The sequence below is a fragment of the Neoarius graeffei genome, chromosome 21 (genome assembly GCF_027579695.1).
Source record: "Neoarius graeffei isolate fNeoGra1 chromosome 21, fNeoGra1.pri, whole genome shotgun sequence".
NCBI lineage: Eukaryota > Metazoa > Chordata > Actinopteri > Siluriformes > Ariidae > Neoarius > Neoarius graeffei.
In genome coordinates this window covers 55,182,766-55,194,962 of record NC_083589.1, presented here as the reverse complement: position 1 = coordinate 55,194,962, position 12,197 = coordinate 55,182,766, and the positions used below count along the sequence as shown (strand labels likewise).

Sequence of the window (12,197 nt, the reverse complement as noted above, 5' to 3'; positions counted from 1 at the left end):
CAGATCTGTCCGATTGCGAGGGTGTCTCTTGTGCACAGCCCTCTTCAGGTCACCCCACAGAGTTTCAATTGGATTTGGGTCTGGGCTCTGGCTGGGCCGTTCCAAAACTTTTTTGGAGTCACTGTCGTGCTGAAAGATGAAATTCCTCTCCATCTTCAGCTTTCTAGGAGACACCTGAAGGTTTTGGGCCAAAACTGACTGGTATTTAGAACTGTTCATAATTCCCTCCACCTTGACTAAAGCCCCTGTTCCAGCTGAAAGAAAACAACCCCAAAACATGATGCTGCCACCACCATGCTTCACCGTGGGTATGGGGTTCTTTTGGTGATGCGCAGTGCTGTTTTTGCACCAAACATACCTTTTGGAATTGTGGCCAAAAAGTTCAACCTTGGTTTCGTCAGACCAGAACACATTTTCCCACATGCTTTTGGGAGAGTTGATGTATTTGTTTTTGCAAAATTTAGCCGGGCCTGGATGTTTTTCTTTGACCCTACTTCATAGTCCAGACATGTGGAGAATACGGGAGATTGCGGTCACATGTAGTACACAGCCAGTACTTGCCAGAAATTCCTGCAGCTCCTTCAGTGTTGCTGTCGGCCTCTCGGCAGCCTCCCTGACCAGTTTTCATCTTGTCTTTTCATCAATTTTGGAGGGACGTCCAGTTCTCGGTAATCTCACTCTCTTGTCCCATATTTTCTCCACTTCCTGGTGACGGTCTTCACTGTGCTCCATGGTATATCTAATGCCGTGGAAATGTTTTTGTCCCCTTCTCCTGACTGATCCCTCTCAACAGTGAGATCCCTCTGATGCTTTGTAAGCTCTCTGTGAACCCTGGCTTTTGCTGGAGGATGCAACGGAGTAAATGTCTGAACTTTATTTGGGGTTAATCAGAGTCATTTTAATTAATGGCAGGTGTGAACCCAAAAAGACTGAATGCTGGAATTAAATCAAAAGGTGCTTCAACAAAGTATTTAGTTTAAGGGTGTGCACACTTACGCAACCAGCTTATTGTACGTTTTTATTTCCCCCTGAACAGATTTTTCAATTGAATTGTACAAATTATAGGTCACATTAAAGGTGGGAAAAGTTTTGAAATGATTTATCCAGAGATGGGACCAAGTCACACATGTGCAAGTCTCAAGTCTTAACCTTCAAGTCCCAAGTCTTTTTTGTCTTGGGCAAGTCAAGTCAAGTCAAGTCCTATAATAAGTCAAGTCAAGTCACCTTAGGCGTATTGGCGCAATTTTAGCAGCAGAATATGAATTTAATACATTGAAAAGGCAATACATAAGTAAATGTCAGTAAACATCCCTGGCACATGTGCCCAACCTGTTAAATATTTGCATTTTAAATACTCATGTTCTGTAAAATACATCATGGAATAAAACAAAACAGTAATAATGTCACAAAGTTATTTATTGATGGCAAAATTGATTGCAAGATTGAAAGCCAACTAAGTTTCTCACATTGTCATCAGCCAACAAGAAAAACAAACAGAGAATTGGCATTCTGTTATGTGCGTAGTTAAAAGAGGGTAGGACGACACCTTGGGTTAACAGGGGCATGAGTGAAGTCACCTGAAGTGACTTCGATGCATGTTTGCGCCAGTAAAAAAAAAACAAAAACCAAAGGATAGAGAAATGTGTCAGACATAATTTAGGTCTCAAAAAGAAGACCTGTTCGCCCGTGCAAAAGTGACATCATCTTACCCCATATGACAAGCTACAGAGGTGTGTGCAAAAGCGCTCTCTCCCTCTCCGAGGCTGCCTCAGCCTGTGCGGAGCGGGGACATATAGAACGACTTTGGCGCGGGAGTCTTGGTTCCCGCTATAATAGATTGTTACGAAAATAAATGTTAAATTAATTACCGTATTTTTCGGACTATAAGTCGCACTTTTTTTCATGGTTCGGCTAGCCATGCGACTTATACTCCGGTGCGACGTATATATGTTTTTTTTTTTTTTTTTCACCGCGGAATAACTGGAGCTGATGCTGAGTCTGACGACAGCCACGCAGAAGAAGAGGAAACGGCGCTTCATCTGCTGCTGGAGGCAGAGTTGTTCAGAAGCGACACCGAGGATGAGGAATTCAATGGATTTGCTGATTTGGAGTGAAATCGCCAGCTTGATAAACTTGATTGACCTGTGTTTTATTATTAATGATAGGGCTATAGTTATTTAAATAAGTTATGTAATGATTTTAGGCAGTGCTTAATTTGTGAAGTGGGAGGTCCCGGAACGCAGGAGGTGGGTGGGTCCAGCGACTCAAAAAAAAAAAAAAAAAAGGCGGGGGGTGGTTTACTATAACTTTACGCGCACGCGCTTATTGTGTGTGTAAAAAAAAATAATAATATCAGACATTATGATCTTAGAAAACGCTTTAGTGACGAACAGTTACAGACAGTAATATGTCGTGATGTGTTATAAAATATTTTTATTAGGCTATATATTAAATTATATATTAAATTTATCTTCTAAAATAACAGACTACTCATATCACAACCGGTTTATTTCACCATTGGAGATCAGATCACACAAGACATGAGTTAAATGACTCTTTTTAAGGATTTAAGTAGGGGATTTAAAAGCGGTGGTTGTTTTTTTTTTCACTAGACGGTTGTCTTTGGAGATGATATACCTATAGCCTACTTGACCTCTGATTTAATGAAATAAAATTCGACAAAAATGAAGAATGACACTCCTCGATGATGACTACAGCTTTAAGAACACAGATGAAAGAGCCATGGGGCGATAATAAGCCCTACCGGTAAAAATATTCTAAAAGCAAACTGATTAATGCATCAGTAATAGGCTACTAATATTAGTTATAATAATAATAATAATATAGGCCATTAGTAATAACGATAGTGATAGTATTAAAGATAGTAGTAGATATTTAAAATAATCAGACTAGGCTGCTTACAGGGCAAAGGGCGCGTTATCACTGCTCAGCTGTTCGTTTATTAAATAAACAATGCAGTCGCGCAGTAACCACGCGCCGCTTATCAGATACAATCACAGATTCTATGGATAGAATAACCCTTCAAAAAAGTGCGACTTATAGTCCGGTGCGACGTATATATGTTTTTTTCGTCTTCATAATGCATTTTTTGGCTGATGCGACTTAAACTCCGGAGCGACGTATAGTCCGGAAAATACGGTATGCATCCCACGCATTCCTTTCCACAGGAACTTTGCTCACAACGTTTCGGTCGTGGCTAACGCATTGTCCTAGTTGCCACAAGTGCAACGTTTCGGGAACAATACGGAAAGGACAGTGCGCGGGATTCATCTTTCCTTGAACAATTACCCAGAGACTTTTTAAATTACCACACTGGGAAATATCCAATGCACCTGTTCAGTTACAGAGTTGTGCTCTCTAAATTGCAGTCATTCAAACCATTGTTTTGGCGGCCTGGTAGCCTGATATACTAAATGTAAATTCATGGTTTGGATGGCTGCACAATTTATTTTCGTAACGCTGTGTTACAGCGGGAACCGAGACTCCCGCGCACAGTCAGCCTATTTTGCAGAGTTTAGTATTGCTGCTAGCCTGTATTCAAACAGCGAGTGGCATGCCGGTGAATCCAAATCGTGGCGCTTTTTTCAATAGTGCATGATCGGCAGTGGGACGGAGTTTTCTTTTCTTTTTTGATCGGGTAGTGTGACGAAAAAAACGTGCAGGTTGCTGCACTGCTATTTCAAACGGCTATGATAAACTCCCCTGCCTCTATGCCCTATGGACAGTCTGGCTAATGTACACGAACACACTTACACGAATTTGTACTGCTCATGAACGTGTACATGTTCACAAGCTGACCATTAGCTTAACCCTGAAACAGAACAACAGGGTAGGAAGCTGCTTATGTTATTCAGCATCACGACTGCAAAGTGCACAATCAACTTACTACTGCTGATATACAATATCATTAAAGTTGACGTAACTACATTGCTTACCAGCATTCACATAAGAATTTCACAATAATAAACTGAATCCCTAGCTACATCTGCAATGGCTAAAATCCTCCTACCTACCGCTCACTCTCGTGGCTAACATTGGCTAACGAGGAGTTTAGCTGCTATCACCAAATAACAACACATTAATAAACTTACTGGGCAGAATGGATCTTCAAATGCCGGACGAAATCGGAGGTCGTGGTCTGGCTGTCAGAAATCGTCACGTTGCAAATCTTGCACTGCGCCGTTCGTCGTTTACCTTCTAGGCAGTAGGCCTTGAAGCCATAAGTGATTACTCTTGGGATGGCTGACATGATGATATGATGTGAAATCTGTGAACACATCGTGGCATGGGGCGTGGTATATATAGCCCACGCAGAGAGCGTGCCTGATGGACAGGGCGGTGACAACGCAATGGCAGTGCAATCAAAATTACTGAAGTATGTGCATATTACATTTTATTTTCACAAAAAAAACACGATGGAAATAACACTCAAGTCATCGTGTGTCAAGTCAAGTCAAGTCCCGAGTCTTAAACTTCCAAGTCCGAGTCAAGTCTCAAGTATTGTCATGTTTTGTCAAGTCAAGTCACAAATCATGAAAACAGTGATTCGAGTCCAAGTCCCCAAGTCTCAAGTCCCCACCTCTGGATTTATCGTGGTTTCATTTCTTTCCATCAGAAAACCCGATCATTTTAACGGGGTGTGTAGACTTTTTATATCCGCTGTACGTCATCACACAGAATACACCCCAGGTTTCTCAGTACCTTATCTGTCGAGTCCTCTTGCACGACTTTAGAGCTCTGCTCACTCGACTCGTCCCCTTCCTTCGAGCACGCCGGCACCTCGGCAGCCTCCTCACTGGCCAAGTCCTGCTCCGACGTCAACTCTGTTTGGCTCAGAGGGTCGGGAAGGTCTTCGGATGTCACGGTCTGGATTATGATGCCGGGGTGAGACATTTGCACGGTAACGTTGTCGCTCAGGCTGTCTCCCTGATCACCGAGTGCGAGAGGTTACATCAAAATCATTCATTCATCCATCATCGGTTCTCCTGTCACTATTAAAACATTCGTGTGAGTAAAGAAACACTCACGCCGAGGCTGTGTAAGATAATCTGCTCCGGTGAGCCCGGTGATCCTGCGAGCGTGACGGTGGAATTTGTGGAGAGTGTGAGCGGCAGGCTCTGATTGGATCCCGTCTGGAGGAAATAGGTACCCGGGGTGCCGGTGGGCTGCAAGTGGAAGGACTGGGGAAGAGGAGAGAAGGAAATGAGGAGTGATAACAATAATAAAACAATAACGAGTTATGTTAGTGTATTATTCCTGTAACAAACATCTTCATGTAACAACATGAATTAGCTTGAAGAAGTTGAAAAGATTAGATTTTTGTTTCCTCGCAATAAAGTGCCAGAAAAGCCCAGATTATGGTTAAAAAAGATGGATTTTTTTTAAAATTCCCATACTACATTATTATCTCATCTCATCTCATCTCATTATCTCTAGCCGCTTTATCCTTCTACAGGGTCGCAGGCGAGCTGGAGCCTATCCCAGCTGACTACGGGCGAAAGGCGGGGTACACCCTGGACAAGTCGCCAGGTCATCACAGGGCTGACACATAGACAACCATTCACACTCACATTCACACCTACGCTCAATTTAGGCCAAGTTTACATTAGACCGTATCTGTCTCGTTTTCTTCGCGGATGCACTGTCCGTTCACATTAAAACGCCGGGAAACGGGAATCCGCCAGGGCCTACGTTTTCAACCCAGTTCGTGTCTGGTCCGGTGCTGTGTAAACATTGAGGATACGCGGATACGCTGTGCTGAGCTCTAGCTGACGTCGTCATTGGACAACGTCACTGTGACATCCACCTTCCTGATTCGCTGGCGTTGGGATCACACACACAGCGGCTCAGTCCCGAATCACTGCTCGTGCGCTTCACTCGCGCGCTCTGTGAGCTGCGCAGGGCCGGAGTGCGCACCCTCCAGAGGGCACTCGCTGTTCAGGGCGGAGTGATTTGGAGCGCAGGAGGAAGCGCTGAGCCGCACTGAGGTTTATTTACACATTTCAACCTCCTTCAGGCGCTTAAACTCAGTGAGAACATGAACATCACAGCCAGGTGTGTTTATCTGCTGGAGAAGGTGTTTGCTTGCCATCCTTCCACTTGCAAGTGATGAGTGACTTGCGCATGCCCGATATGCACTGGGATCATGTGACGTGCCGTCTAATTAGTCATGTGATTAGCGTATCCATGTATTGGCGTTGCTGTGTGCACGCGAATCGTTTTAAAAACGTTAATCTGATGATCCGCTGATTCGAAATAATGTAAACAGGGCCTCAGAGTCACCAGTTAACCTAACCTGCATGTCTTTGGACTGTGGGGGAAACCGGAGCACCCGGAGGAAACCCACGCGGACACGGGGAGAACATGCAAACTCCGCACAGAAAGGCCCTCGCCGGCCACGGGGCTCGAACCCGGACCTTCTTGCTGTGAGGCGACAGCGCTAACCACTACACCACCGTGCCGCCCTACATTATTATTATTAACAATAACTTTAATGTATTGGCAAGACTAATAATGAATGCGTTCAAAAACATGCTGTTACTAAACAAAGAGTCGTCTATTTTTTATTGAAGGAGTCTGCAGCTTTATAACGGTCAATAATTTGTTACTTTGGAGTTTCTCTGTAACAGAAGAAACTGTATGTTTTGTGTTATAACTTAAAAAAAGACCAAAGAGGCTTGTAAGTGAACGACATTCCACGATAAACATATAAAATAAATAACTATAAACTTTTAAAAATGCATGGCATGATGTTAAATGACTTAAAACAAAAACAAAAACACGTGACTGTTGACAAACTGCTGCACTATAAGAGGAATAAAACACTTTGCGATGTGCTGTTATGGGAAAGCAATCCACACTGGGGTGGTAACTGTATCTCAGTTTTGTTTTGGGTCACATCCTGTCACTGATCAGCTTCCTGTTTTAATCCTTACTAATTGTTAGCGTGACCGCACTATGAGCTTCAGAATTAACGCACCAAGTGACAACTTGTAATAAGATGTTTTGAGGAATAACATTTTGTTAACCTGCGAAATTCAGAACTGAAGCTGAAGCAAGCGCCAATGGAGACCAGAATGCAACGTTTAGGAACATTAGGGTGCATCAGTTGCCGTCACTTTCATAAAATCTGATGCATTTTTGTTTGGGTGTTCCTTTTCACCAATAAAGACATCCTGTAAAATTTTTTGACCATATTCAAAAGTCTAATGGTGGCACCATGAGGTTCATTTTTTGCCAAAAAACGCTTATTTTATGTTTCTCGCGTAAGGTTTGAATCACAATGTTGGACTCCGTTTATTGATTTCTTGTGACCCAGAGATCATGTTAAGAACCTTTGCAAGGGATTGAGAAGCATTAATGTGATTCATAATACATTTGTATTGTTTAAAAGCAGTTGAACAATGATTCAATGAACAGCTAAAACTCAAACTGTGCTTGATAATATATTTAGAATATGTACTAAAAATGTGTATCTAAGATATTTGCATGGATTAAAGCAAAAAAAAAATTCTTTGACTGAAAATTTATGGGGGGAGGGGTTATGGGTGGATTTCGATGAAATTCTGAGAATGGTTAACTTAGAACTGATAACTTTATTATCAATTAATTAATGGATTAATATATTCAATTTATTGCACTTTCTTTCCATTGCTTCCGTATATTATTTTTTGTGGCAAACCACACAAATGCAAGCGCCTGGAATGTTTAGTTTTTTGCACCATGAACTAAATGGCTTTCCGTTTTCACCTATTTCGTACAGCCAAGCCCACCTCCACTTGTTTTTTACACCTTTATCGATGGCGGACACATCAGTGCCTTCTTTCATGTAAAGCGCATCCATGCTGCCGAAACCGAAAGCAGAATGACATGCTCCTCTGTGCTCGACGTCAATATAGAAAAAAGTTTGGATCTTCGCTTACATTAAAATTGGGGTTTGACCTTACTTTGTGTTGAATACGACTTCAAAAACAATTCAAGATTTTATTAAGAGAAATATTGTGGCCAACGAGTGTTAAGTTCCCTAAAAGATCGCGTGAAGTTGGCTGCTATCTACTTTGCGTTCGTTCTCATTTTCCTCCATCATTTCAGAGGCCAGAAACAGATGTTTTGACGTAATTTAACTTAGTAGGCTATGATTATTATTTAACCGTAGTCTTCTAGACATTTTGACTGTTTGAGGCATTGAACGCTGGTGTATGATTTTCAGGGAATAAAGTTTAGCGCATGTCGGAACATCATTGCGCTCGCAGCCTCCAACTCCTCAAACCTCCTTTAAATTGTGATAGAACGTAGGCTATAAGGCACGGTTCTAACATACCTTACACACTGGCCTAACGAAAATAATAATTGTTGGGGCGTCTGCTGATTTGTTAGCTATAAATTTAGGTCCAATTACTTCTGACAGTCTGCAAGCATTGCACCGTCGGGTCTTCAAGTCTGGCTGAAGCAGAGGAGCGGGCTTTCCGGGCTTTATTTTTCCGTGTTTTTTTAACATGCTCTATTTCTATATGCCCAAGTTTGAACTAAGGCTACGTTCACACTGCAGGCTGAAGTGACTCAAATCCGATCTTTTTGCCCATATGTGACCTGTATCCGATCTTTTATTGACAATATGAACGACACAGATCCGATTTTTTCAAATCCGACCCAGGCCGTTTGGATATGTGGTCCTAATTCCGATCCCTATCCGCTCTTTTCATATGCGACTTCAGTCTGAACCGCCAGGTCGCATTCATCCGACTTACACGTCATCAACAAGCCACAAACGTCACTATTCTGCGCTGAAGTAGGCGGCGGGTCTCTCAAAAAAAGTTACAACAACATGGTGCATAATCACGGGCGCAGATAGAGGGTGGGATTCGTCCCACCCAGATTTAAATTCACCTTGTTCGGTCCCCCCCCCCACTTATAGGGAGGAAAAAACGTCTATGCTGTCTTTCTTTGCATAAGGCAAACCTCACGGAAAAATCAAAAGACTAATTACCATTCGGTTTACTGAGGTGCACGGCAGTGTATACATAGTTGCAACAACTCACATAAAACAAAGACTGATATTCGGTTGGTTGAGCTGCGCAGACTGCACAGGTTGCGAGCTCGAGCTTGGTTGCTATGGTAACCCACAACAAGTTTGACAGGCATATCGGGGTTGGGGTTGGTTTGCTGGCAGCTTTGTCCCCCCCAGTTTTTTGTCCCCCCAGTTCAAAAAACGTATCTGCGCCCCTGCGCATGACATCAATGCGAGGGACGCTTCGGGCTGTGAAGGTTCTGAATCTTCTCAATGGAAGGACGCAGAGGTTAGGGAGCTGATTTCCATTTGGGGGGATGCAGCTATTCAAGCTAGATTGGATGGGTCATACCGCAACCGGGCGGTTTTACTTCCGTAAACACTGGCCATGCTCACTGCGTGTGACGTCGTCGTATCCTGCAATGCGCATGCGGAACACTTTTAGGTCGCTTTTCGTTCATACTGAGGATCACATACAAGTCGCATATATTTGTTAATGTGAACGACCTCACAAAAAAATCGGATTTCACAAAAAAATCAGAATTGAGCATTAAGCCTTGCAAGTGTGAACGTAGCGTAAGTCATTTTGGCAAGATTTAATTTAATACAAAACAGAAATGGTCAGGCACAAGCACGCCAAGCACATGGGAATGTATTTTGCCAATTTTGACAGCGCATGTTTTTTTTTTAATGCCGCACCGTAGACAGCGAACGTTTAAACATGATCAAACATAGGAAATGAACGACACAAAGCATGGCTCAAAAACAAAAAAGTTAAATAAACCCTGCTGATAGTTGATGGTGTTGCAACACATCAGTGTTATAACCCAATCTCTACCCAACCACCCGTCATTTTAATTCTCCTCGGATCAGCACCGACCTCACATTTGGCCTTGGGAGAGTTCAGTTGACGGAAATCCGTCACACGATGGAAAACTTTAATCCATGTATTTGGTATACTCTATAAAGGTGCCATAATGTTTCATGAAAAGTGATCGAAATTTTGTCATAAAAGTCACTTTTCCATAACTTTGAGCTCCTGGTGCCACCATTAAACTTTTGAATTTTGTCAAAATATTTCACCCAGTGTGTTTTCTTACCAAAAGGAACATAAAAACAAAAATGCACCATGATCGGAGGAACTTTTCATTTTTAGGGGGCAACTGATGCACCCTAAGGAACATGCTGCGATTTAGTTTTTGCACATTTATGTTATTATTCTTCTTCTTATTATTATTTATTATGGCCGGGTTCTTGCCCGAACTTATAATCACATCATCAGTTTTTCTTTGGTACACCACCACACTTGCTGGAGCAGTTGGGATTAGGTGCCTTGCTCAAGGGCACTTGAGCCAATCCTGCTGGTTCAGGGAACTGAACCGGCAACCTTTTGGTCCCAAAGCTGTTTCTCTAACCATTTGGCCATGGGTTCCCCACAAATTTATGTGGCTGAATTAAATAAAAATTAGTCAATGTAGGACAGGAGTTCGGGCTCGGAGAAATCGGCGGCGTTTCTGTATAGAATTGCTGAATGGCTTCCTCTTTGCATAATACAGTTTCAGGCTGCATTTCTGGATGTAGCGACAGACTGCGTTAAGGGACAACGGTTTCTGAAGTACTCCTGAGCCCATGTGGCTATATTTGTCACATTAGCATGACAGTTTCTCAGGCAGTGCTGCCTGAGGGCTCGAAGGTCACGCACATTCAACAGTGGTTTCCAACTTATGGCTTATTTATATTAACTAATGCAGTAAAATTATATTAGTTACGGGAATCTTCATATAAAGTGTTACTTATTATTATACACAGTGTTAAGTCCATCTTTTAAAAAAAAAAAAAAAAAAAAAGCTAGACGGCCTTCCGATTTCATAAAACCTGTGAAATTTAGTTCGCTCTGAAATTTGGTCATTGTTACCCCTTTTCCACCAAATCAGTTCCAGGGCTGGTTCGGGGCCAGGGCTGGTGCTGGTTTACAACTCGTTCAACTTGCGAGCCAGCTGAGAACCAGTTTGCTTTTCCATAGCTCGCGGGGCTAAGCGGAGCCACGTCATTACGTCGCTGTATACGTCATTACGTCGCTGTATACGGAAGTTACGTCGCTACGTTTGCATAAACCTTGGCGCGAATATCAAAGCAAAAACAACACGGAAGAAGCAGCAGCGGCAACAACAACAATAATAATAATAAATTACTTCGCGTTTGTACAGCTGCTGCTTCTCGTCGCTTAAAAATGGCGATCTTTCGCGGTCTTGTTATTGTTGTCGGTCTTAACAACTCCGCCCCCCTGCTGACGTAAGCGGTTCTTTCCTCTGGCCCAGCAGAGAGTTGGTGCTAGCCTGGAACCGGTTTTTCTGGCCCCAGAGCCAGTTCTTTGTCAGTGGAAACAGAAAACCCGGTTCCAAACTAAGCACTGGGCCCGAACCAGCCCTGGAACTGCTTTGGTGGAAAAGGGGCATGTGCAGGGCTCGAAATTAACTTTTTTTCTTTGTGTCCCCCAGTGGTCCCGAATTCTGTGTTGTATTGTCCCGAATGGAAGCAATAGTCTCCCCATTTTTTTCCTCTCTGAAATAACCAGTGGTTAATATTATCATATGAAGTTACTATTATATTTGTAACTATGCGATTTTGAACCCTTTATATCATTTTTACAATAAGTCACAAAACACAAGTGACACATGTCCTATACATCATCTACTTCAAAATTACAGTTATTGCATTTTCAGTTTATTAAACTTTGGCGATCTCACTGTATGAATAGATACCCGTTTATTTAAAGGGGCCAACTAGCTCATTCAGAAAATGTTTCAACTCCCTACATCTGCAGTACACTTTAGTTGAAAATAAGACCCCTTTTATGTTCATTTCATCTACTTATACCTTGAATATCTGTTGGCACTTATAAGGCCAACTTATCATTTTCACCATTACCGTTATCCATTTTTATGAACTTTCCGTTATCCGTTAGCCATTTTTATGAACTTTCCGTTATCCATTTTATGAACTTTCGCTGCCGAAACGTGGGTGCAAATGTTAGCAACATCAGCATAGTGCCAGGTCCGAGCCTAGCTGTGCTGCTGACTGACTAAACTTTCTGAACTAGAAAGACACCAAGAAAACTCACTTATTCTGTTGAACGGTATCTTCCGTCAATATCATCCACATCATTCCT

The 12,197-nt window shown here is 42.5% G+C and overlaps 1 protein-coding gene across 2 annotated transcripts in view; it reads right to left on the bottom strand.

Annotated features, from left to right (window-relative positions):
- dmtf1 (cyclin D binding myb-like transcription factor 1) overlaps positions 1–12,197 on the bottom strand; it is a 53,034-nt gene that overhangs the window by 10,339 nt on the left and 30,498 nt on the right. For both annotated transcript variants that reach the window (XM_060903362.1, XM_060903361.1), the window contains exons 14-15: positions 5,049–5,201; positions 4,723–4,947 (exon numbers count right to left, since the gene is read on the bottom strand). In XM_060903362.1, the coding sequence (XP_060759345.1) occupies positions 4,723–4,947; positions 5,049–5,201 (378 nt within the window). The remainder of the gene's footprint in view (positions 1–4,722; positions 4,948–5,048; positions 5,202–12,197) is intronic.